The 27,872-nt window shown below is 37.4% G+C and overlaps 1 protein-coding gene across 1 annotated transcript in view; it reads right to left on the reverse strand.

Annotated features, from left to right (window-relative positions):
• The window catches only part of ppp1r16b (protein phosphatase 1, regulatory subunit 16B), a 166,491-nt gene continuing 138,619 nt past the window's right edge, over nucleotides 1-27,872 (reverse strand). The window contains exons 4-11 of the mRNA XM_057844875.1: nucleotides 24,181-24,326; nucleotides 24,001-24,104; nucleotides 16,342-16,466; nucleotides 11,976-12,101; nucleotides 11,817-11,892; nucleotides 11,606-11,735; nucleotides 4,855-5,008; nucleotides 1-1,304 (exon numbers count right to left, since the gene is read on the reverse strand). Coding sequence (XP_057700858.1) covers nucleotides 849-1,304; nucleotides 4,855-5,008; nucleotides 11,606-11,735; nucleotides 11,817-11,892; nucleotides 11,976-12,101; nucleotides 16,342-16,466; nucleotides 24,001-24,104; nucleotides 24,181-24,326 — 1,317 coding nt within the window. The 3' untranslated portion in view covers nucleotides 1-848. The remainder of the gene's footprint in view (nucleotides 1,305-4,854; nucleotides 5,009-11,605; nucleotides 11,736-11,816; nucleotides 11,893-11,975; nucleotides 12,102-16,341; nucleotides 16,467-24,000; nucleotides 24,105-24,180; nucleotides 24,327-27,872) is intronic.

Consider the following 27,872-nt stretch of genomic DNA (forward strand, 5'->3'; position numbering starts at 1 on the left):
CTTTATGTTTGAAGCCTGAAATGTAGCGAAAGGTTGCAAGATTCAAGGGGGCTGAATACTTTTGCAAGGCACTGTATGTGGTAAACAGGTCGTCATGTCAAGTTAGGTATTCAAAAATTCCCCAAAAAGTCACTTGCCCTATAAAGGGTTAAACAATAAAACATTGGTGCTATTTTGAATTCAATGTAGCTCTGTGTAACAAAGTAAAGGTAGCATTTCTTTTGACTTAAAATGGCATAAATAATCATAAATGAAGTAGCTCATTTACTTCACAACACCAGTCACAGGACGAATTGGGTTCAACTTTGGAGATCCCGCTGTAGCTTAGGTATATTTATAATATTCTGGTCTTGAATGAATTAACTCACCTATCAAATCAAGTCAAGCAGCATCACTGAACACGTCAACCTGGTCTTTTTCCTTATATTAGTTTTGTTTTGGTCTCTTCTAGAGGTCCATCAAACACAGTCTTCGAGTATCTCACAACCCTTTTGAACAAAAGATTCAACCCCTGGAACCAGTCTCACTTGGCAATAAAAATTAGTAAGGTTGTCTATCATGAGTAGACAAATGAAAAAATTCTGCCCCGTTAAAAAAATTCATTTGAGTATTTTGGATGTCAGCCACTGTCTCGGAACAGACTGACTTTGGAGTTTCCATCAACTCTTGAATTTTCTTCGCCCATCTAACTTTATAATTGTTTAATGTAATCCAAACGTGCAGTTTGTTAGCCTGCTACACTTGCAACCTGACTTCATGTAAAAAGTCCACGTTTTGAGTGCTTGTTTCTCATCTTTCCACCAGACATTCTGTGCAAACGCTTGCAGTTTGTCAACCTTTAAATGACGCTACGACACGCAGCAGCAGGTCCGCGACTTAGGCTGCTCTTCGTCGACAGGCTGCCTAAATCTGAGGAGCGGCGGCTCGCCGCTGGCCGGCGTGTAGAAGACGGCACTGCCGTTGGACGACACCAACGGCATGCGGGGGTCATCCGAGAGGGATTTGGTGTCGCCGAAAGAGTCTGTGGAACCGTTGCCCAGGTGACCATTGAAAAGGGGGTGGTTCAAAAGCTTGGCTGCCGCCCGCTGCTTTTTCAGCTCCGAAAGAGTCTGAGCTCTCTCGCGGGGTAAAGATTCGTCCTGGCCGGGCGGGGGAGAGACCACGACGCTCTTGCCGTTGGCGGGCGGCTGTGGGGGCACACATGTAGAAGTAGAGATGAGACCGTTGTTTTTGCTGCTGACATCTTTGAGGATGGTGGGCAGCTTGGTCTGGTCGGGTGAATCTGTTACTTCTGTGGGCTTTACCTAGAAATGAGAAGAGACAATTCAGCAACAGATTCAGGTCTAAGTCTCAATTTCTCATCCACTGCCATGCCTGAAAAGACAACATTTTCCAGTTAACAGTCATTCCTTTTCCTTCCACTCTGAACTTGTCTTTGAGATTTTGTCATATCGCAACCAAATTTGAACTAGGGCACAGCAAGATGGAGATGTTTGATGACCCATAAACCCCAAAGCTAACACAGTTTCTGATACAGAATAAGAACCTGAGTATTTTATTTACTGTTTTGAACTGTTAACTTGATACTGAAATAGTAGTTTGTTTCAGTCTGAGAGGATTTTTGTACAATTTTGGAACTATTGTAAGAAACATTAAAAGCTAGGGGGTGGGGGAGTTGCATCAATAATTAATTTATAATTGAATCGGAGCCTCTGAATCGTAATCGAATCGTTAGGTGCCTTATGATTCCCACCTCTAATTAATACTATTATTAATATATTAATTAAAAATTATTGCACAACTATTTTGATAATGCTTACATGGTTTTAAGTCATTGTTGCGTTCCAAATTGAATAGATTGTCAGAATTTCAGTTTCGCAACAATCATTTTCCAATTCCACAAATGCAGACATATTTTAACCAAAATAATATATTTGCAAAAATTACTGAAATCAATAAATTCATGTAATAAATATGAGGCAATTAAAGCTATTAGAAAAATAATTATTTGCAACTATAGTCTGAATAATTGTTTAACTGATATGTGGTTTAACCCTATATAGGGTCAATATTTTTGGTAATTGGAAAAAAAAAAACAAAAACAAAAAAACTTAATTCCATAAAGACCCAAAATGTGATGTCTACATATGTGGTCTCATTCATAATTATATTAATTTCTCTATTATTGTATTTTTTTAAATTAATAAATAAAATTATACATTAAAACAATGATCAGAGAAAATATACCGTACTGGCCAGAATATAAGACGGCCCTGATTATAAGACGACCCCCTCTTTTTCAAGACTCAAGTTTGAAAAAAGACTTTTTGAACACCAAATTAATTTTTATACAAAATAATTACAGTACATCTGAAACAAATGATTATAACAATATATTTGAGAGAAAAAGCATGTTATTTTGCCTCATTCAAATCTTAATATCTGAACATTTAAATATGTAAACTAAAGTGCAATCACATTCGTAAACGAATGGCTTCTGGTTTTTGAAAAGTAAATAACCCAATCTGTTGTGATAAAACAAGAAAATTGCAATAATGCATTAACCATCAAAGTGAAGTCTAACTGTAACTGTAGTCTTGAAACAAATCTGAATAAGGAAAAGCATTGCAATAAAAAATTGCAAACTGGTTAAACTTGAGAGTAGCTGATATCTTTCATGACAGAACATCGCTTCAATGATATAGACCCTACTCACCAACGTCACAGAATGACGTGTCGCTGTATCTGGCCGCCATATTGTCCGTCTTTGTTTATCCGTATTCTCAATGGTTTCAATTTGTCGTGCAATTTATAGTGCAATTCATGGAAGCCCCGGTGCTTTCAGACGCTGTAAACTCATTGGATGCGTTGCATAAAAGGCGTTATGTGGAAAAGCTTCAGTCTATCCATTCGCCAGATTCATATTTGATGCCTAAATCGCTATTTTTCGACCCGCTGTCTTCGCCCTCTCTGCCTGACATCTGCTACCCTGATATCTACAACTATCTTGTCCACACAAAATCAGCCTATTCTCACGAAAGTTTGAAAAACTTTAAGAGCAGCACTCTAAGCAACATTACCCCGTGTGACCCTTTACTTCCAATTTTCTAAAATGGCGGCAATCAATAAAAAAAAAAAGTTGACTGCGATGGCCGACGCTTCAAGGATAGGTGGATATTGGACTATTTCTTCAATAAAACACGCAACAACCGTGTCTGCCTCATTTGCAAAGAGACAGTCGCTGTTTTCAAAGAGTTCGATGTGACGCGATAATGATATTACCGAACAAGACATGCTGACATGTACGACAACATTACAGGGAAGATACGCAGCGAGAAATTATAGCAACTTGAAGCTAGTTTAATTTCACAGCAGCAGTATTTCGCAAGAGCCCGAGTGTCGAAAGAGAACGCCACAAAGACGAGACTGTTGAAATTATGAATTAAAAAATAAATAAATAAAGCAAATGTGACACACAGAAGGGCTTGATAAAATTTGTTTAAATATATTGTTCTATGTAAATCAGCCAAGGTAGCCCCCTGCATTTTTACCACACCAAATCTGGCCCCCTTTGCAAAAGGTTTGGACACACCTGTTTAACTGATGATCCGTAGACGAGGCCAGCTTCTTTCACTTGGTACCAGCTGAATATTATTCAAAATGTAATGATGGTGGAAGAAATAAGCATCTTGGCAATGATCTTGTTATCTATTATCTATATTAAATGCATCTTACCAGATATAAAATGACTACTACATAATCTGTGGTAATCGTTTGGAGCCCAGTTTTCTCGTCGAATTGCAGCAGTCCATCTCGCTCTCCGGGTCTCTCGGAATATGGTACAACTTCAAGTCTCTCCGTCTATCTTCTCTGTTATTGCAACTAACCGCCACACACGCCTTCACCATTTTGATTATTAATGTTAACGAGCAGAAAAACACGCCATAACAGGAGGAATTTACGTAGCGGTAATGCGTCAACACAACGAGTAGACGGACAATATGGCGCGGAGGCGTGGTTGTGACGTCATGTGAGTAGGGTCTATATGGCGGCATCTAGCGTCGTGAATGGGTATAATGTCTAGACCGCAAATATAAGACGACCCCCACTTTTTCAGTCTTACTTCAATGCAAAAAACACAGTCTTACATTCGGGCCAATACAGTAGATGTTTAATTTTTTGGGAAATTATTAATCATTTTGTATTGTTTTACAGATATATTCTATGAAAAAAATATACATTTGTAAAATTCAAATAATTAAAAAGAAATTAATCAAATTCAAATGAATAAAAAAAGAAATACACCCCCAATAACAGTCTAAAGTTGTTATTGCTGTTTTTAATTTTATAGTATTTAACGCATCGGCTGCTGTTGACTACAGTGGATGTCCAATTCATTTAAAATGGGAGGATTGGGTGTGAATGCTTATGATTCAATGCCATTGACGGCACTGGATGTCCAATTCAAATTTTACATTTGATGTCTTGCACATAAATGACCGCTGATAAGTGCCCTATGAAGGGTTAATCCTAAATACAAATTTGTAGTCCTGAACATTAATAAGTATCCAAAAACTACATCACTCCCAAACAACAATGCTATTGTTTGGAGCTAGTGTTAGTCTGACAAGACAAAAGCACTGATGCTGAACCGAGGTGACCTAAAGGAAATTAGATTCAACACACAAAGAGACAACATTAGAAGCCGCGGAAAATCGAATGTGCAGCTCATTAACGTCATCCTTGCCACTAATAATAGACCCCCCCCCCCCATGTGTACTGTCCTCCTTAGACATCTGGCTCTGTTGCCAATCAGAAATATTCGTTATGACAGATTCTAATGAGATGACTCACATGAAGCACCTGGATGTTTTCCTGCTCGGGCTCCTTCTCTCTGTCCTCCCTGTCCTCCTCCTCCCTGCCACCCCTCCACACGATGGCCTCCGTCTCGTACTCTTTGCGGCACAGGTTGTGCCTGTCAGACAAACTGGCTCGCCTCACCACCTTGCTGTAGAAAAGAATGAGTTAAAGGGACAGAACATACGTTTATCGTGTACATTTGTATGTGTAATAAAAAGTAAAGACAAGAAAACGTGACTCAAAGCCAGTATTCCCGGGAAGTGGGCACTCGACATCAGGGCAGACATGTTATCAATGCCGTTCTAGCCAATCAGATGCTTCTATCACAGATTGCCCGCCCTTCCTCTTGATGTCATTAATACAGTGGTACCTCGACATACGATAGCTTCGACAGAATCGACACACGATCTTTTCGACGCCCGACGTAAAATTTGACTCGCCATTTGTTTCTAAATCCGACGACATGCTCGAAATACAACGACATGACAGCACCACAGACGGACGCACGGCAAATTTTCTTGTAAGAGAAATCAACATAGGTTTCAAAAAGATTTATACAGGTGGTCAAAAAAAGGAAAAAGGGGACATCTACCATTGAAATGAAGATGCAAATTAAAGAAAAATATGAGCGTGGGGTGCGCATCCCTGAACTGACTCAACAATGCATCTCCACGGTCCTCCGACGACCACCGTTCGCCAGTCTTTATAAGTTAAGATGACAATTATTATTGGGGTAACATCGCCAAAGAAACCAGCTTCGTCAGGTTTTTATCATTTATTTCAGAACTTATCCAACATAAAACGCCTCCTAACCACCAAAGTTGACGGTGTTCTCAAGAAAACATTGAAAGCAAAAGTAAACTCTCAGCCGCTCCGCTCCCTCTGTGTCACGTTGGCCACGCGGTACGTTCAGGTACAGAAAAAAACGTCTGCCACATTAGAACTCGATTCATTACACTATTAAAGGAATTATTATTATTATTTCATTATTCTGATTTCTATTTATAATTTATTTGTTATGCTATGTGCAATTTCCATTTGTAATAGTACCAGCAGTATTTATTAAGGATTTACTGTAGGTTTTTGGGCTGTGGAACGAATTAATGGGATTATCATGTATTCTTATGGGAAAATGCTGCTTGACATATGACCATTTCGACATACTGTACAAACAAGGTCCTGGAACGACTTAACTTCGTGTGTAAAGGTACCACTGTGCTGCACAATCTTACGAACCTTTATGAGGATCACAAAATAGGTGTGCTTGTAAGTGGTGTCTTTTTTTTTAAGGGTCTAAGAAATTCACCATTTGCTTATTAACACCATTTATAGGCCAAGGGACTATTGTGGGTAAAAAAAAGATATCGTTATGAAAGGTGCACAATGTTAGCCTGGAACCCCAGACTCACCGCTGTTCTAGCGATTGAGTCTGGCGACCGTCCGGTGGATCAAATTCCCAGGGCGGAGCAAGCCACAGCAAACAGACAGCAGAGTCGACCAATCAGTGACGAGCGGACGTGACGTTGATAAAGCGACAAGAAACTAGCGCGAGCAGAGAATGGATAAGTTTATTCAACACGGCTAGCACGAGACAGACTGTTGTCAATGACCTGTGTCGATGTGTTTTTGGCAATTTAAAACTGATTTTACCACGGATTGGAACATATTCTCGGCTCTCCCGTGCGCCATCTGTGTTGTTGTGGAGACGACTTCCGACACGCAAGAGTGACGTTGCTCGTTAAGAACACGTCACGCAAATAATCGAATCTGAATGGACGGATGATTTCGTTCGTCTCGAGAGGCCATAAGGAGCAGGGTCCCAGACTATTCTCAAAGTATTTGAAAAATACAGGGAGAACAGTCTGGCCGTACCAGTCAAGCACAGTTTAGGATTGGTGGCTGAAAATGGTACTGCAACTCGATCAAACTATTGACTAGCACAAAATGGCCTCCCCCTTCGGGGTTGCAACTTGCATGAACACCGCTTCACATTGGAGAACCTGCAGGAAACGAACTTTAAGTGGCAAGCGACGAGTCCGTCGCAGAAGGTATATCTTATTTTTTTATTTTCATGCAAGATGTTTTCAATGTAATAATGCCAACATTTAGTAATGACGATTAAAAGAGCCATGATACAAGATCCTAGTTAGTTTATGTCACCATGACCGAAGTGAGGGCGATCTACTTTTCTCAATGTATAAGCACACTGGTAGACATGTGCCGGTTACCGGTTTCACGGTTTACCGTGGTGTGAAAACGTCGCGGTTTCAAAACCACTACAATTTTCCGTCATACCTTAGTACGGTAGTCGCTATTTTTCATGTGCCAAAATGCAGCCGAAGTGGCTTGGTGCGGCACCGCTCACCCCTTCCCATTTGTTGCCGTGAGTGTCACTAAACAGCCAGCAAACCCAAAAACAAATCCTCCAAACACAAGGCGTACTTTTCTTCAATTTATTGAGCTCTCAAATCGTGGTGAAATATCCAAATAAATACATTTAAAACGTTGAACAATTGTATTTTTCCACGTGTGATTAGGTTCAACAGGATAGCAGTAGCACCATTAAAAAGTTCGCCAAAAACAAAACACACATTTTCCTTTCAAATTCAATATACAAACTAACTAAAACTTACAAAGACGAATGTTAGCCTAGGCTAAACTGGGAGAGCAGCTTCTTTTATGTCTCACAGCCGCTGAGTGAGAGAAAAGCTTGAATGAAGGGGGGAAAGAAAAAGAATCGCGTCAAAGATCTCTAATTGAGAGAGGAGGTCTCACTCCTCAATTTTTTTTTTTTTTTTAGATGAAACCTTTCCTCAACAATATTTACATTTTAACTAATTTATAAAACTAACTTATACATTTTTAACTAACTTATTAACTTATGAATTCTTTGTTCTTTTTAACACAAAGGCATGGCATCATGTAGACTAGAGTTAACACAGTGGCTGAAAATGGCGAAACTTCACTTGAGCTTCCCCCCTCAAAAAAAAGTCATACAGTATATATTTTTAATTTTATTTAGAAGTGTTTTTACTTTTTATGGCAATTATTTTGTTCTTACTCTAATATTGAGCAACTTGAGCTGTGGCTGTGGATATAGTCTAGGTTCTGTTTATTTTAATTTTATATAATATGTTATTTTTTGTTAATTTATTTATTTTCACATTATATTCATGTTCCAATTTGCAAATATGTTTTGAAAAAATCCTATTCAATGGATTTTTTTTTTTTTTTTTTTTTTTAAACCCATATAGCTCAAAATTTTGGAGCTATAATGGCAGTACCGTGATACCGCGGTATTTTTGCTCACGGTTATCGTACCGTGAAAATCTCATACCGGCACATGCCTACACACTGGCAAAATAAATATATAATTTGGTAACGCATTGACAGCATCCACAAAGACAAAATCATTGCTCCGTGCATTTTAATTTCAATTACTGACTCAATATATACATGCGTACATACTTCATCTTTGCCCCGGTCAATGAATCCACATGCTAAATAACATAGCACAACCACACCAAATGAATGCATATCCTTGTTTTGCTAGTCTTGTGGTCTTGAATAATTTGAGATTTGTAACTACATTTTTTGCATGTGTGGTAGACATAATTTAGACTGTTCGTCAAAGTTAGTTTAACAAGTAGTACAGAGCTGTAGCAATCCAAACGAAGACTGGAAACTGTTCTGGTGATTGGCTGATGATGAACACAGAAGCAAAACAGAAACAAATGTACGACACACAAATAATCTTTCAAAATGGGAAAATCTCCACTTAATCATTGAGAATCGTTTTAGAAGTACTTCCAAAAAAACATTTTTCTTTAATGTCTATTAAAATTAGGGCTGTCAAAATTATCGCGTTAACGCGCGGTAATTAATTTTTTAAAATTAATCACGATAAAATATTTGACGCAATTAACGCACATGTCCCGCACTGTCCCATGTCAGACAGTATTCTGCCTTTTGGTAAGTTTTACAGCAAGGTTTTTTTTGTGCTGTCTAACAGCGAACTCTTGTAGTCGCTTTGCGACATGGTTTATTGCTTTCTTGCCAGTTCAATATGGCTCCATGACGTCTCGGGCTGACGCCTACATTGTAATGTTGTGCTTATATGATCCTTGGACAAGATTTGTCCGTAAGTATGGTTATTGTAAAGAATGTACAAATTATGTTAGTAAGCGAAATGTTATATTTTTTTGTATGAGATGATTTTTGTTTATGTTTAGTGAACCTGTATAGCGTGCTAAGCTAACGTTGTTGCTAATGCAATGCTTGTGTACTTTTTTTTGTAGTTTCACTACGGTCTAAAGAGGACAATGGTTTGAGGCCATTTTATTAATAAATAGGATGAAAAAGGAAGAAGTATGATTATTAAGGCGTCGTTCACTAGCTGTCTAGCTTTGGAAAAAGTAGACGCTTTGGAGTGAGGACAGCATAGACAGATTTAAATGACAGTAGAGTGAAATGCCCACTACAGTCCTTGTGTACCATATGTTAAATATATATATCCATCTTGTGTCTTATCTTTCCATTCCAACAAATTATTTTACAGAATATACATATATATATATATATATATATATATATATATATATATATATATATATATATATATATATATATATATATATATATAATTTACAGAAAAATATGGCATATTTTATAGATGGTTTGAATTGCGATTAATTGCGACTAATCACGATTAATTAATTTTTAAGCTGTAATTAACTCGATTTAAAATTTTAATCGTTTGACAGCCCTAATTAAAATATTAGGAGCATTTCATAAATAATTGAAGTGCAAATCCTACATTGTGCACCTTTAACTCTTATTATATACAGTATTTTAAAAAATATTTTCTATTTACTATTACTGTTGTGTATTTGTAATTGTATTGATTTTAGGGCTGCAGCTATCGAATATTTTAGTAATCGAGTAATCGACTGAAAATTCTATCGCTTAATCGAGTAATCGGATAAAACAAATATATTTTTAGGTGAAGAGCAATTATAAATATACATGAGAAAACAAGACATTTCATCTAATCTTGAACCATTTTCAGTCAATCAATGTCTTTATTTTCGATGTATATTGTTGAAAACAGCCAACAATTGCATCTCAAATGTAACTAAAAAAAAAAAAAAGACTAATTCACTGCTTTCACTCAAAAAAACCTTTAGATCTAATTTTTAAAAAATTATATATATATACACCTAAAAATGCCGTTACGCTTGATAACGCACATCACTTAAAAGTTAGGATTTTTTCCCACGTGTTTCAATTGAATTTCTATTTGTGACAAGCTATATTTAAGCTCTAGTTAAGTTTTAAGTTAGTCTAAACTGTAAGTCCTGATAGGATTTTGAATTTTTGCAGTGTTCAAAATAAATGTATGATAAAGGCTGTATTGGAGCACAATTAGGGACCAGTGCTACTTGGTGTGTTATCCAGCAATGACTACTGAGCTAAAATTGATAGTTAGCATTATTGAGTTTTTATTTTACACCCTCATCACTCCACATCGCTATGTTATGTTAAAGCCTGTATATAAGACACGTTAGCCACGCATCGACAGTGGTCATAATTAATAGAAACCTAGCCCTCCGCAGGGCTAACGTTATGTGAGCTAGTAACAGTAACGTTAATCTTATTTATTAGCGCTTAGCGCACTTTATTACTGCTGCTTTAAGATGGCGGCTTTTTACTAATGCTGCCCAGACGCGGCCGAGGCTATCATTATGCATCTAGTTCTACATGTGATCTCTATGAGACTCATCAGACGCTACCTGCTACCAACGTAGCATCGTGCGGGCTAGTATTTAGCAACGTCGGCATCGTTTGTAGCGGCTGTTGGCTGCAGTAAGTTTTTTTTTTTTTTTTTCTTCTTCCTCTACGCATGTGACATCAGCGCGTTGTCCCGCATTAAAAGTAGTCCGAGCAAAACGTGATGGTTAGAGCTGTCAAAATAAACGATTACTCGAGGTGAATAAAATTACTCGGATCAGTTTTTAAACTCGAGTTACTCGAGTTGCTCGAGTATTCGTTTCACCTCTAATTGATTTATTTTATTATTTTTATATTTTATTTTGATATTTATATATAAATAAATGATAAGTGTGTGTGAATTGACTTGACTAAAATGTTAAAAAAAATCTAAATAAAATTAAATGAATACAATCTATAAAAAATTAAATAACATGAAAATAAGGTATACAAACTCAGGTTATGGCCCCCAATAAAATGCTGAAGTTATTATTTAATATTATGATTATTATGTATTTTTATAATTATTTTACATTTATTACTATTGTATTTTTATGTACATTTTTTATCATTCATTTTATTTTTATATTATAAATAAATGCATAAATTAGTAAAATCCGAATAATATTAATATAAATAAATACTGGGAAAAAAAAAAGGTTACGGTACTCAGTAGCACATAATTATAATTGTTAAAACTTCAAAGTATTCAAATGAGTGCACTATCAAGGGTTAAATACTTTGAGCAACCTCATGAAGGCAATTTTTACTGGCCTTAGTCTGTTCCTTCAACTCATTGGCCGCCATTGACTGAGAGAGATCCCATCTATTTGAACTAAATGGATTGTGTGATCCCTCCTCACCGTCAATGGCGATGAAACATGATCATTCACTGCAAGCCCTATTTTTTCAACTTCAACATATGTAGCAGTAGAAGTAGTAGTAGTAGTAGGTGCCAGCAGGTGTCAGCACTCACCCACGACTTCCTGCGCTGGAAGTCCGTCGACACAGTGAGGTCTTGTGTTTGAGCTGGGACTTCATGATGATGTCATGCTTGTGCTTCAGGTCCAACAAAATGGCTCTGAATTCCTCATCCTCACACAAATCTTAAATCAAGAATGAAGGAATATGTTAGTACAATAGGAAAACTACAGTACAGCACACATTTTGGTGATCTTCGAGTATACCAATGGGGGTCTCGTCAAGGAATGTCTTGGCATTGAGACTGGCTCCGTGAGACACCAGTAGCTCAGCGACATGCATCTACAATAGAAGTAGCAGGAATCAACACGGACTGGTGGAGTATCTTAGCAATAGGCCTTTTTGTCAGCATCCATGGATCTCACCTGACCCCAGCAGGCCGCGGCATGTAGTGGCTGCCATCCGTCCGAGTCTCTTAAGTCCATGCGAGCGCCCCCCTCCAGAAGCAGCTCAGCAGCCTGCATGTAGCCGTTAGCTGCAGCGATGTGCAACTGCAGAAACCAAAGACATAGCACCGATTCCTTTAGTTTTACTTTTCTTCATGATGTAATTTGAGAGGAGTGAAGTAGTAGTACTTAGTTTTCATATTTTCTCAATTGCCGATTTCTACTGGGCTCACTCGAAACCCCCACCCCCACCCCCACCAAACACAAGATTAACGTTACATAACTTCCGACAATTTAAGCATTTGCTCTTCGCCGAGCTTTAGCGCAACATTCTGTTCAACATTTTGTTTCATTGTGCTGGATGAAGATTACCAAAAAAGGATGCACCCTGCATAAACATCAATCCTTTAGATTAACATGAGGGGGTAGCCTTGCAAGCAAGACTGTACTTCATCATGCATCATGATTCATCATGCAGTACCGTCTTGAAAATCTCAACTGTACAACCACTTCCCTGGTCATCTTATGTTCAAGCCAATCAGGAGAAAGGCGGGAGCTGTATATGTGACCAGGCAGAAATTATCTGGTTGAAAACAATGTCATAGTGGAAAGCGGTTCCATTAGGTAGTTCGATTTCAGAAGTTTTGTCAAAAATACACTTAATTTCCTCATTTAAAAAAGAGGAAAGAACGTCACACAAAACCTTTCTTGACGGGAAACAATGGTTTTGCTCTTCTGTGAACCAATATGTCATACTGTAGCTAAATGTGGATTAGTCGTCTTCTGATGGCAAGACAATCAGGAAAGAGGCGGGAGATGCATACGTGACCAGGAAGCAACTATCTGCTTGTATACTATGGTGCGATGCAAAGCGTTTTTTGTAGGTAGGTCAAGTTCCGAAGGTTTGTCCAAAATACACTACATTTCCTCATCAAAAGAGGAGCAAAAAATGTCACTAAAAGCTTTTTTCTTGACAGAAAACGATGTGTTCGCGAGAGTGACGAGAGGAACCATCATCCAATCAGCATCGTATATTTTTTGACGTTTCTTCCTATGAAACGAGTGTCGATTCTAGCTTTCCCAGATTGATATTTAGAATATATTCGTAGGGGATATATGGAACAATAAATCTGGCGTGCCAGGTTAATGAACAGAAGTAAAACCATGTCATGTTATCTACATTGTCTAGTAAGTTTCTATAGAAGTGGCTACCGGGGCGCACAGAAATAATAATTTTTAACGACCTCATTATGGCCTGTGCTTCTTGACACACCAATCTGCCTGGCCACTCTATTAACTAATCCAAGTTGAGATTTTTGTGGACATTGCCCTATAGTGGTGGCCGCCATTACTGGGATGCTTACACACCTCAGCAAGACGGCATACTTTCGGTCGTTTCACTCGGATTAATCAATAGATATCATTAGGGCTGCAGCTATCGATTATTTTAAGTAGTTGATTAATCGATAAACCATTAGTTCGAATAATCGAGTAATCAGATAAGGAACATGAAAATTAAATTACCTGAGCTGAGCCTCAAACAGTATAAAAAAAATAAATAAATGAGGATCTATGGACAACAAAAGAACAATTGGCTAACTTACACCGCAAAAGTCCGCTAGTTTAAATGCTATAAATACTAACTTTTTTACAATGCTCTTAACAAATGGTTCAGACACACATTTTCCCACAAAAAATGGGCTAAATATACCTATAAACTAAATTACGAATGCATTAAAAAAAAAAAAACATTAGCTCAAACAAAATTTAGCTTACAGTATGTTGGTCTTAACAGGGAGCACCTGGATTCAGCCATGTGAATTGAGACAGACTAGAAGGCAGTATATCAACACAAATCAACAAAACTAAATGCAAACACTTTCAAAATAAACCATTACAACGTCACTTTAACCCTTTAAGGTCTGGGCCTATTTTGTCTGATTTTGCATGCCTTTGAAGTTGCCTATATTTCAAAGAAAGAATTGTTTATGATGGCCTGGTTTGGTCCCTTTTTTTGTGACACCTTGAACTTCATGTCCAAACTGTTGTTTCCTTCACTGACCAATTATAAATCATCATTTTGGGCCCAAAAAGACCAAAAATTCCAAAATCGTTTTGTCAAAATTTTTAATATTGATGTCCAATTGACAACCAAACATGCGTAACGAACCGTTTTGAAACTTTGTAATATTTATTCAACTTGTTAGGATGAACATTCAACCCAAAAAATTTAGAATAAATAGTCTTATATTTGACAATTCAACATAAACAACAGGTATAGCCATAGGCGTTTTTTGCCTTTATACATGCTCTAGTCAAAACAGGTTATATACAGCAGACCAAACAGTGAAGAACAGTGAAAAAATATATACCATCTAACACAAAAAGTGTTTAGAGGCCATCTCTTTATGAGTTTAGGTATTGCGGCCCATCACCTGATGAAAACTATGTACACACAATCAAGCTTCTTGAACACACATTTATATACACAAATTGAGAAGACTGATTGTGGGAAAAAAAAAAAAATATATATATATATCATTGGGAAAAAAAGTATTTTCAAAAATATTTACAATAAACAAGTTAAATTTTTTTCAGGCATGCCACTCCGAAAAGCAGTTTCGTCCTGGAATAAGACACAGGGCTACATTACACAGCCCACACTTCCATGGGGTGTCGGTCCTCTTTCCACCCTTCCATTTTCATTTGTATATTTGTCACTATAAATGTACATGAAAAAAGTCAGTATTTATGAAAATAACAAAGTATAAAATAAAAATATATACAGCAATAATTAATAATGGAAATCTATATGTATGACAATAGAAAGAACACCATAGCTGAATATGTGCTACATCCCTAATCTTATAAAAAAGAACACCACCACAAATCATAAATTCCTGCCTGGGATACACACAGTGCACGTACAACTTTGATCTGATATGCACATTTTATTATTATATACACAAACACACACTTATATTGCATCAAAATTAACTTTGTCTTGCAATATCAAAAGAAACTTTCAAAAGAAACTTTTTCAGCATAAAAAAAAAAAAAAAAAAAAAAGAGTTGGCTTACCTCTGCTCGTCGATGGCGTCACCCACGTGTTCAAATCCGTCACTATCTTCACTCAAGGAGTCTTCCGAAGAAGACGATGATGACGAATTTGGACCATCCTCTTCCTCAAGTTGATCAAAAAGCACAATTGCTTGCGCTAAATTTAGTTTTCCGTTCATTCTCAAAGGCACACAAAGTCGCTGCTCGATCCAAACGGCCGTCGCTCGCCACCTCGCTGCTTCAGAACACTCCTCCCTCTCGTTCGGTGGAACCTCGCACGGCAGTTATATTTATTTAAAAAAAAAACGCATTTTGTGCTTCCACTGTGACTTCAAAAGGGTTCGTTTGATTTGTGTTTTTTTCATGGCGCTTCCGTTTTGAAAAAGGACAAGAAATGATGGAAATATAGACATAAACAAATGATCCATGCAGCGTTTTAATGTTTTTTTGGGAGGACAATAAAACTATAAAACTTAAATGACAATATCTCACGTTTTAGTTGGTCGATTGACTTCAAATAATAACGAGAGTAAACCGCAACTTCCGCACTTTAAAATGAGACCAACCAACGGCATGTGGGTGACGTAATTAAAACGTGAGGGCGCTTCAAAGACGACGTGCGCTGAGGACGCGCCGGCGCGTCCTTCGACTCTCAAGGGTTAAACGAATACCCGAAGCAGCAAAATTTAATTAGAATATTTTTTTCTAATCGAATACTCAAGTTAATCAATTAATCGTTGCAGCACTAGATATCATAATGATAAAACTGGATAGGATGTTGAAGAAAAAAACAATCCGTGAAAAAAGGGCCAAGCCACAGCGGTCAGTGGTGCAAAAAAGGTTGGGGACCACTGCTCTAAAGCACTGATACAAAATAGGGTTACCAATAGGGCTAAAAGATTTTAAGTTAAGAGATCAAACATAGGATTTTTGTTTTTTTTAGATTTATATCTGTGATCAACTGTCATATTTTATGGACCATGTGCATATGCAAACTGTATAGGTTGGCAGATTCATGTTTTCTTTCCTTCTTTTTTTTTTTTTTTTTTTTTTAAATAACTGTGTGATTGAGAATGTGTCTTTTTTTTAGTCTGGTTACAAATGTATGAGTAAGAACAGTAATTTCACATTATTTCTTCAGCGGAATTTAAATAAGTTCACAGGTATGACATAAAGCTCGTAAAGCTGCATGTCTGAAAGCAGCCAATCCTGGTAGATTTCGGGTCACACCACATTGTGGAGTTGTGGTATATTATGTCTCAAAGCGGCTTTGGAGAAAACGTACCAGTGTGGCTCCCTGCGAGTCTTGATGGTTGACGTCGTTGCCGAGCCTCACCAGTTCCTGGATATCTCCCAGCATCTTCCTCTCTGTAGAGGCCCGGGTCTCGTTTATCATCTCTTGGGTGATGCCTGTCAATCAAACGCACGCACACAAACAGTGCTAATTGCCGTTCTATTGATTTTTCCTTCACCGCGTTGGTCTATAAGCAAGGCACGTTTCGCAGTTTCGAATGTTTTCACACTTGACACTATCAGGGACCTGTCTAGGGGCCCTTTCAAAGCGATGACTATTTAACCAAACTGAATTCAAAGCCGTCACCTTGAAAATAACATCTTGAAATGGAGAACGCCACGCTACAGTGCTTTCCTTCTCAAGAATCTGCTATAATAACAAACGGATCAATATCAAAACATTTTTATATTGTTATTCTTTGCAGAGGAATAACAGCTAGCTGTCAGGAAGAGGATGGCGCTTCCACAAACTGTGGATGTACAGTGAATACATGAGCAACACAGTCTTGGGAATAATAATAAAGAGATAATAAAGTACTCAGTGAAATGGGAAAGACTAGAGAATACTTCTGATTGTGAAAAAAGTGCATGTACCTTTGAAACTTGAGAAAAAATGCATGTAAACTAAGGGTGTGTATTGCCTCATACCTGGCTATACGATATGTATCACGAGTCACAGGTCGTGATATGTTCCGTATCAACATTCACAGGTCACGATTCGATTTGACCCCGATTAATCCCAACACTACACTTGAAGACGATTATTGCAATGTTTGTATATCACTTTACAAAAACCAAATGAAAATTATTATAAAGGACATGTACTGTATATCAATTTATTCCTGAGACCTCATCCAGCACTCAAGTAAAGATGTTTTTGTATTATGTTTGAACATCACATGGCTTTCATTATATTTTCTCTTTTTTAGTGCCGACCTGCTTTAGCCCAAACCTGCTTAAATACAGGATTCTAAATATTCATGCCTCCATTTTTGCAGTAAATCCAAAATGAGCCCAAATTTCAGACTTATAGCAGGTGGTTCAGGGCATCGCATATCCCCATCTCTGTTGACTAATCCAAGCAAAAACGACCAGAAGTACTTCGTCCGTCATTGCTGAGGTGTGCCGCCTGCAGCACACTTCCAACAGCAGCTAACGTTACTGTTTATATTGACTGACGACGTAATGGTGACCAACCACTAGAGGACGACGTACACAAATCTCTACTCGGATTAATCAATAACAGACTGCAAAGCAATGTTGCTGCACGAGGCCAGCTAGTGGATGGGAGTAGAAGTGCAGCCACTGAATCGTTTATTTCCACCAAAAACACTTGTAAGAATTGATACAAACGGCTTTTGAATCGATACAAGAATTGCGGGACCAAGTATCGCAATACATCTCAGAATTGTTTTTTTAACAACCGTAATGGAAACCCAATCCTTAATGAATTCACATTTTAAAAGTTCAACACGCACAAAAAAAACAACAAAAAATCCTTCAATGCTAATATAAAATAATGTTATTCAAATTATTTTTTGTAAACGGTATTTTATGAGCCTCATTTCACTTTTTCGTCTTTCTCACAACAGACTTGATATTGGGTCAATATGATTCCAATCTTATGAGTAATATATTATTACATAATATGAGTCTTTGTCATTCTTTAGTCAATAAATTACATGTCTTAAATTACTACCTCATACTCAGCCCTTATTCAATCCCCTATTTGTGGATATTAAAATGATTTAATGGTTTTCTTTGTATTTGTCTCATTATCTTATCACTTCAGTGGACTGATGTCCTCAGATAAGGGTCAGCCTTCCATCAAGTGTAGTGTGTTTTTTATCAAAACAGAAGGAAAGCTGTCTGCCTGCCACTTCGTCATTTCCGGAGGTTTTGTCGATTTTGGCGACACAACGAAAGCAATTAGTGTCGCTGCGGTCCCCTGTTTGATGCTTATTGTCATTCTTCTCACCTACTGTAGCGGTATCTGAGAGAAAGTCTGCCTCAGAAGCTCTTTTGTATTCCCCAATGCGTATTTGATGTCACATGTTGAACTCATTCTGCTGTAGTTTTCCTTTCACTCACAAGGCTCCCGAACTCAAAAACTTTTATCGGTCAATTACAGAAAATTTCAAGGCAAGGGAACTCATAGCTAGCTTATTTAGCCCTAAAATACTTGTTTCTCTGTTAAAAATGAAATACATATATATATATATTAGGGATGCCAAACGATTAAAATTTTTAAGCGAGTTAATCACAGATTAAAAATTAATTAATCGTAATTAATCTGGGATAGGCTCCAGCACCTCCGCGACCCTTGTGAGGAATAAGCGGCATGGAAAATGAATGAATAAATGAATGAATAATCGCAATTCAAACCATCTATAAAATATGCCATATTTTTCTGTAAATTATTGTTGGAATGGAAAGATAAGACACAAGATGGATATATACAGTACATTCAACATACGGTACATAAGTACTGTATTTGTTTATTATAACAATAAATCAACAAGATGGCATTAACATTATTAACATTCTGTTAAAGTGATCCATGGATAGAAAGACTTGTAGTTCTTAAAAGATAAATGTTAGTACAAGTTATAGAAATTTTATAGCAAAACCCCTCTGAATGTTTTCGTTTTATTAAAATTAGTAAAATTTTCAATCAAAAAATAAAACTAGTAGCCCGCCATTGTTGATGTCAATAATTACACAATGCTCATGGGTGCTGAAGCCCATAAAATCAGTCGCAACCAAGCACCAGCAGAGGGCGAGAAAACTCAAAAAAACACTAGTAACAAGTAGACATTGCACAGTGCTGTCATTTTAATCTGTTTGAGCGGGGCATGTGCGTTAATTGCGTCAAATATTTTAACGTGATTAATTTAAAAAATTAATAACCGCCCGTTAACGCGATCATTTTGACAGTCATATATATATATTACGGCTGTCAAACGATTAAAATTTTTAATCAAGTTAATTACAGCTTAAAAATTAATTAATCGTAAATAATCGCAATTAATCGCAATTCAAACCATCTATAAAATATGCCATATTTTTCTGTAAATTATATGTATATTCTGTAAAATAAATTGTTGGAATGGAAAGATAAGACACAAGATGGATATATACATTCAACATACAGTACATAAGGACTGTAGTGGGCATTTCACTCTACTGTCATTTAAATTTGTCTATGCTGTCCTCACTCTGAAGCGTCTACTTTTTCCAAAGCTAGACAGCTAGTGAACGACGCCTTAATAATCAGGCTTCTTCCTTTTTCATCTGATTTATTAGTAAAATGGCCTCAAACCATTGTCCTCTTTAGACCGTAGTGAAACTACAAAAAAAAAGTACACAAGCATTGCATTAGCAACAACGTTAGCTTAGCACGCTATACAGGTTCACTAAACATAAAAAAAAAGCATCTCATACAAAAAATATAACATTTCGCTTACTAACATAATTTGTACATTCTTTACAACTTACGGACAAATCTTGTCCAAGGATCATATAAGCACAACATTACAATGTAGGCGTCAGCCCGAGACGTCATGGAGCCATATTGAACTGGCAAGAAAGCAATAAACCATGTCGCAAAGCGACTACAAGAGTTCGCTGTTAGACAGCACAAAAAAAAACTTGCTGTAAAACTTAACAAAAGGCAGAATACTGTCTGACATGGGACAGTGCGGGACATGTGCGTTAATTGCGTCAAATATTTTAACGTGATTAATTAGAAAAATTAATTACCGCGCGTTAACGCGATAATTTTGACAGCCCTAATATATATATATATATATATATATATATATATATATATATATATATATATATACACATATATATATATATATATATACAGTGCCTTGCAAAAGTATTCGGCCCCCTTGAATCTTGCAACCTTTCGCCACATTTCAGGCTTCAAACAAAGATATGAAATTTAATTTTTTTGTCAAGAATCAACAACAAGTGGGACACAATCGTGAAGTGGAACAACATTTATTGGATAATTTAAACTTTTTTAACAAATAAAAAACTGAAAAGTGGGGCGTGCAATATTATTCGGCCCCTTTACTTTCAGTGCAGCAAACTCACTCCAGAAGTTCAGTGAGGATCTCTGAATGATCCAATGTTGTCCTAAATGACCGATGATGATAAATAGAATCCACCTGTGTGTAATCAAGTCTCCGTATAAATGCACCTGCTCTGTGATAGTCTCAGGGTTCTGTTTAAAGTGCAGAGAGCATTATGAAAACCAAGTAACACACCAGGCAGGTCCGAGATACTGTTGTGGAGAAGTTTAAAGCCGGATTTGGATACAAAAAGATTTCCCAAGCTTTAAACATCTCAAGGAGCACTGTGCAAGCCATCATATTGAAATGGAAGGAGCATCAGACCACTGCAAATCTACCAAGACCCGGCCGTCCTTCCAAACTTTCTTCTCAAACAAGGAGAAAACTGATCAGAGATGCAGCCAAGAGGCCCATGATCACTCTGGATGAACAGCAGAGATCTACAGCTGAGGTGGGAGAGTCTGTCCATAGGACAACAATCAGTCGTACACTGCACAAATCTGGCCTTTATGGAAGTGTGGCAAGAAGAAAGCCATTTCTCAAAGATATCCATAAATAGTCTCGTTTAAAGTTTGCCACAACCCACCTGGGAGACACACCAAACATGTGGAAGAAGGTGCTCTGGTCAGATGAAACCAAAATTGAACTTTTTGGCCACAATGCAAAACGATATGTTTGGCGTAAAAGCAATACAGCTCATCACCCTGAACACAGCATCCCCACTGTCAAACATGGTGGTGGCAGCATCATGGTTTGGGCCTGCTTTTCTTCAGCAGGGACAGGGAAGATGGTTAAAATTGACGGGAAGATGGATGCAGCCAAATATAGGAAAATTCTGGAAGAAAACCTGTTGGTATCTGCACAAGACCTGAGACTGGGACGGAGATTTATCTTCCAACAGGACAATGATCCAAAACATAAAGCCAAATCTACAATGGAATGGTTCAAAAATAAACGTATCCAGGTGTTAGAATGGCCAAGTCAAAGTCCAGACCTGAATCCAATCGAGAATCTGTGGAAAGAGCTGAAGACTGCTGTTCACAAACACTCTCCTTCCAACCTCACTGAGCTCGAGCTGTTTTGCAAGGAAGAATGGGCAAGAATGTCAGTCTCTCGATGTGCAAAACTGATAGAAACATACCCCAAGCGACTTGCAGCTGTAATTGGAGCAAAAGGTGGCACTACAAAGTATTAACGCAAGGGGGCCGAATAATATTGCACGCCCCACTTTTCAGTTTTTTATTTGTTAAAAAAGTTTAAATTATCCAATAAATTTTGTTCCACTTCACGATTGTGTCCCACTTGTTGTTGATTCTTGACAAAAAATTAAAATTTTATATCTTTATGTTTGAAGCCTGAAATGTGGCGAAAGGTTGCAAGGTTCAAGGGGGCCGAATACTTTTGCAAGGCACTGTATATACACATATATAATTTAATAAAAAAGGATAATTAAAAAATAATATATATTTACAACAAAAAAACAACTATTTTGTTTGATCATTTTAAAATAAATACAAAATATTTACTGTTTTTTTTTTCTTCCTGTTTGTTGATAAATTAGTAATTTGATATTATTATTATTATTATTATTATAAAGAATTCGGACAATTTTTAGCTAAAAAATGAATGTCTCGAAAAAACTAATCCACTATTATAATAGTTCACTCATTTGGATAATGGATTAGTTGTTGATTAGTCGATTATTCTTGGCAGGTAAAATTAGCAAACGTAATCCTCAAAAGGAAACCATAACGATGATGTGGCCTGCGACAAATATTAGTTCAACACCCCTGATCTAATGAGTACTGGACTCAAATCATTTCAAATGTGCATATTTTTCAATTAATTCAATTATAATGTCCGTCAGGGCTGGCTAGACATAGACATGCCCCTCAGTGATTACCTAATCACAATTAAGTATACAAATGACCATAGAAATTGGCGGTTTTTCTGCCTCACAGCACCTCAGTTAAATGTTGTTGTAGCAATGATAATTTATTAACAACAAAAATCAATATGTATATTGAGAATCTATTTTCTCTATCAACCACGGACAGTTACACTGTTCTTTTCCCAACAGCGAGCCTTTTAGTGGGAAGCCTCTCGAGGGTACTGACTGAGGACAAATGAACTTTGTGCACTGGCCGTAGGGCAGGGCGGTAAACCGAAAATTTACCGTCACCGAAAGTCTTAACGATGACCGACGTAATTTTGACCATGTCGGTAAATTCGGTAAATTAATAAAACAAGAAAATATAGTCTTTTCATCGCGCTTTGATTCTGTGTTGTTCGTCTATGTTCATTCCCCTTTAAGAAAGCAGTCAATGGGCTTACGTAGGGAGTCACGTGATCATCAAGAAGCCAATCAAACAAAAGCCCGGTAAGCTAACGCTAGCAGCTAACGCTACAAGCAAAACGTGATGGAGTGTGGCTTAAGGGAGGTTCACCAAACTTTCAACCGACATTTAGTAGACTCTTGGTGGCATCCAGACGGGCTTTCACCCGCTGTCCTCCCTTGTTCTCACGATTTCCGGAGATGGTGCTTTCAGTGCTTTCTACTGGTAGCCAGGCTAACGCTAGCTAGCGGCTAACGCTACAAATGAACGTGATGGAGTCGGATAGCGGCTCTAACCTTGTCGAAACGGCTGAACTTAATGAGTGGATTGGGCACGGACTGCATCTAACAATTACTATGTGGCGTTATTTTGTATCTGTCTGTGTGTGATTCCTCTGATAGCTTTTGTGATGGTAAAGCATTCAGCATAAAGTACAATCCAACAGCGAAACTTATAATGACCGAGAAATGGCCCCAGCTATTTTTCTGTATGTGCTTATTTCTGTGTCATTATTGCTATCATAAAATCTTAAGCGTTTCAATTGAAGAAGATCAATATAGCTTTAATGTGTGTGTCTCTCTGTTTGTTTGAGGGTTCATTTGTGCGTGCATTTATTAAAAAATGCACTGGGGGGGACCCTGAAACCATAATGTAAACACTTGTATTTAATAATTATGTCACAGCAGCCATTAACAATAAGTTGTCTTTTTGAAGTGTACTGTTCAAGCTGCAAGTCATTTGTGTTACAATGACATGTTTGCACAGGCATATTGATTTTGATAATGTACATTGTTCAAGTCATACACGCTGTTATAAATGTTCATACTTGAATTCTTATTGCTTACAATACATTTTTATAAACTTAATGTTTAGACTGCATGTACAACTGTTAAATACAGTATATGAAATTGAATGCTGGTAAATAAATCAAGAAACAGTTAATCTGTATTTCATGCATTGATTCAGATTTTCAAATTATATAACAGTACGCTTGGGCGAATTTATCGTCATTTATCGTTATCGAGATAAATCTGCTCAATTTATCGTGATACATGTTTAAGGCCATATCGCCCAGCCCTAACTGGCCGCTCATTAAACATGCTGGCTTGAGGACATATATATTTTTTTCTGTATGAGTATATCAATCACAGTATTTGTTTGTGTTTGTATAATTTTAAAAAAGTATTTCAATAACAAATAATCTGCACATGTTTTAAGTTAGAAATGTACCTCTGTTGGCCATGGCCGTCTCAATAATGTCCAGTGTTGGGTCGTCTTCACAAAGGTCATACGGCATGTTCCCGTCAGAGTTGACTGCCAGCAGATCAGCACCACTGTGGGAGAAAATGACCATCCAAATGATTCATCATGAACTTTTACCCAATTTGGTGGAGATCTATGTTGTCTTACTGTGCAATGAGTATCTTGACGAGGCCTGCGTGGCCACATGTAGCGGCGGCGTGCAGAGGTGTCCACAGTTCATTGTCCTGAGCGTTGACGCCAGCTCCTCGGTCGAGTAAGATCTTCACCATTTCCTCATAGTTATCGATGCAGCACTATTAGGAGGAAAGACCAGATGGTTAAAAATGGTCTTTTACAATGATGACATGTAATATTTGTAATGATTACTCTAAACTAAGGCAGACGATGCCATCTGGTTCATCTCAAGGTTGCTCACTGCTGAGTTACAGTTTGTTTATAGGCTCTGGATGCATTGCTTGATTTGGCCTAGATTACTACTAATACTGGTTCTCGGGAAAGGAGTTACAGAGAAAAGGTCTGAAATACTTTCCCAACCTCACGAAAAAAATGAACATTTACTGCGCTCACATCTTGATTGCCTCATGGATAGGAAATAAACTAAAATTATGATGGATTCAAGTATATCTTAGTTGGAGTATGGATAGTCATAGACTTCACTATCAGCTGACGAGACAGCTCCTACAGCCATTGCGCCACGGCTTCCTGTAGGGGACCGGGCCAGGCAGAGCATTGGTGATGCTTCCACTGCGATAAGCCCAAACACACGCTGCGATCTAACGCCAGATTTAGGTGGAAACCGGACGAAAGTTTTGGTCCAAAGAAGCAGTCAGGAGTGTCTTGAGTGATTTGGATTCAAGGTAATTATTGTATAAAATAGCACCATGCATGCACTTTGAATCATTGTGAAAAAATGGAAATGAATGGAAAAAATTAGCGTCACTTTAGGTTGAAATATTTACGTAAAATGAATTATACCTGCCCGTTTTTTTTTGTTTGTTTTGTTTTTAGCCAAGAATGTAGACTGTTTTACGTTCATATCTATAAAAATTCCGGGATTTACGCATTAATTTACAAGACTTTCTAACTTATAAAGGTCTTTGTTTTGTGATGGCCGCCATGTTGGATTTTGTATCCATACACAATAGCGTAACGTTCCATACAAGTAATCAGGTAATTTTCGGCCAACCGCCCGTTTTTGGGCAAAAAAACAAAACAGTAATTTAGACATTTCTGCATCAATAGAAAAAAAATCGTCTGTTACGTGTTTTATTTAATATAACATTTGAATCTAAAAACGACACGGGCTGAGGCATTAGTGAATTCAACATAAACCTGATGTGTTTGTGTGTAGAAAAATGCAAAATTTGCTTTTGATGAGTAAAATTAAGATGATAGTGCTTGCTTTCCTCAAGTGTTAAGTTTCTGATGTGAAAATTGAGTGATTTATTCGCTGTCGAAAACTTATAAAAAATATGAAATATGATATGTTAAATATTGCGATTGATCCTGAAAATATAGGTGATTAACTCTGTATTTGGTGATTTTTGTGCATCTGGCGTAAAATCTGAGAATTTTATATTTTAAGTTTTGTTATACGTATATTTTAAAAAAATAATCGGGACTTTACGAGGGGACGACTTTGAATGTTTTGATGCCGTTGCTCATATATGCTTAAGGGAGGTGCCTGTTTTGGTTTTAGGTCGCTACCGGCTTTGTTTTTGAAAAGAGGTCCCCTACGGAGTGGCCCTGCGCCTCGTTTCTCGTCGACTGATAGTGAAATCTATGGGATAGTTTAGTTGGACAGAAGTTTATGGTAGGTAGTAGGAAGGATGGATGGGTTAATGGAATAATAATTGGTCAATGACATGACGACCAACAATATTAATTGGATGAACAGATGGACGGAAGGATTGGTGAGTGGATCAATGGATGGAGAGAATCAGGAATGTGTAGTTTACACTATGAATAGGGTCATTGCAGAGTTGCCACAAACAATTATTTTTAATAATCGACAAATCACAGATTACCCTTTTTTTCATAGTTTCATAAAACGGTGATCATATACAGTAGTTGAAACACTTGAGGTGATTGTGAGAAACAGATCAGTTTTCCACACTCAAAAATTAGTTAAAAACAGCTGTCAAATGTAACTCAACCAAATTTGTGTTACCCAGTGATATTATTGCAAATACTGGTAGTTGAGGAATCGGCAGGATATAATTCATTTACATTTACATTTCAAGCTGGTAACGTGCATTGAAACCAAAAACTTTGCACTTTTTTCAAAACAAAAGCAGTTTTTGATTAAATGCAAGGATAATCAAACAATCTTTTTGACTCATTTCAGCCTGGATTTCGGCCACAACACAGCACCGAGACCGTGCTTATCAAAGTCCTAAATGATATTCGTCGGAATATCGATGCAGGCAAATCAGCTGTTCTGTTACTATTGGATCTCAGCGCCGCATTCGACACGGTTGATCACAACATAATACTCAGCAGATTGGAACAGTGGGTAGGGCTTACTGACACTATACTTCAGTGGTTCACTTTTTACATGATAGGGATTTCTTTGTGTCAATCGGAAACCATCAGTCAGAACGAACCAAATTCACGTGTGGAGTCCCTCAAGGGTCCATTCTTGGACCACTCTTATTTAACATCTATATGCTTCCCTTAGCTCAGATAATGGAACAGTATGACATCTCCTATCACGCCTATGCAGATGACACACAACTGTACATTTCTGTGTCCCCACATGATTATAGTCCCTTAGTCTCCCTGAGTAAATGCATTCATCAAATCAATGAATGGATGTGCCAGAATTTTCTCCAGTTAAATGTGGAGAAGACAGAGGTGATCATTTTTGGGCCAAAAAAGGAAAGGTCAAAAATAAGCAGGCAACTAAGCTCAATGTCACTTACAGCTACAAATCAAGTCGGAAACCTTGGTGTAATTATTGACTCAGACCTAAAATTTGATAGCCATCTAAAGTCTGTCACTAAATCCGCTTATTACCACCTAAAAAATATAACCAGAATTAAGGGGCTTCTGACTCAACAAGACATGGAAAAACTTATGCATGCATTAATTTTCAGCAGATTGGACTATTGCAACGGTATATTTACGGGTCTTGATAAAAAATCAGTCAGGAAGCTGCAGCTAGTACAGAATGCTGCAGCCAGAGTCCTCACAAATACAAGGAAGCTGGACCACATTACACCGGTTTTGAAATCACTACACTGGCTTCCAGTGAGTCAAAGGATAGACTATAAAATACTACTGCTTGTCTACAAAACACTTAATGGCCTTGGACCAAAATACATGCTTGATTTGTTAGATTCCTATGAGACATCTAGACCCCTAACGTCGTCTGGAACCGGTCTTCTGCATGTTCCAAGAACAAGAACCAAGCAGGGTGAGGCAGCATTTAGTTATTATGCTCCTCACCTCTGGAACAAGTTACCTGAACATCTAAAGTATGCTCAAACTGTTAGCTCTTTTAAATCAGGGCTAAAAACGCTTTTGTTTAGCACTGCATATCCATAACTGTCTATATATTTCAATCTACTTGCTTTCTATTCCTCTTGTGCTTATCTCCATTGCTGATTTCAATTATTATTATTAGTAGTAGTAGTTTTTGTTTTATCTTTATTTATTTTTATTCTATTTGTTATCAAATGTGATTTTTATGTATAATTTTATTTCCGATTTTGATTGTCTTGGTTTTTACGTTGTATTGATTTAAATGTGATTTTTATGATCATGTGATGTAAAGCACTTTGAATTGCCTTGTGTTGAATTGTGCTATATAAATAAATTTGCCTTGCCTTGCCTAA

The sequence above is a fragment of the Corythoichthys intestinalis genome, chromosome 9 (assembly GCF_030265065.1).
Source record: "Corythoichthys intestinalis isolate RoL2023-P3 chromosome 9, ASM3026506v1, whole genome shotgun sequence".
NCBI lineage: Eukaryota > Metazoa > Chordata > Actinopteri > Syngnathiformes > Syngnathidae > Corythoichthys > Corythoichthys intestinalis.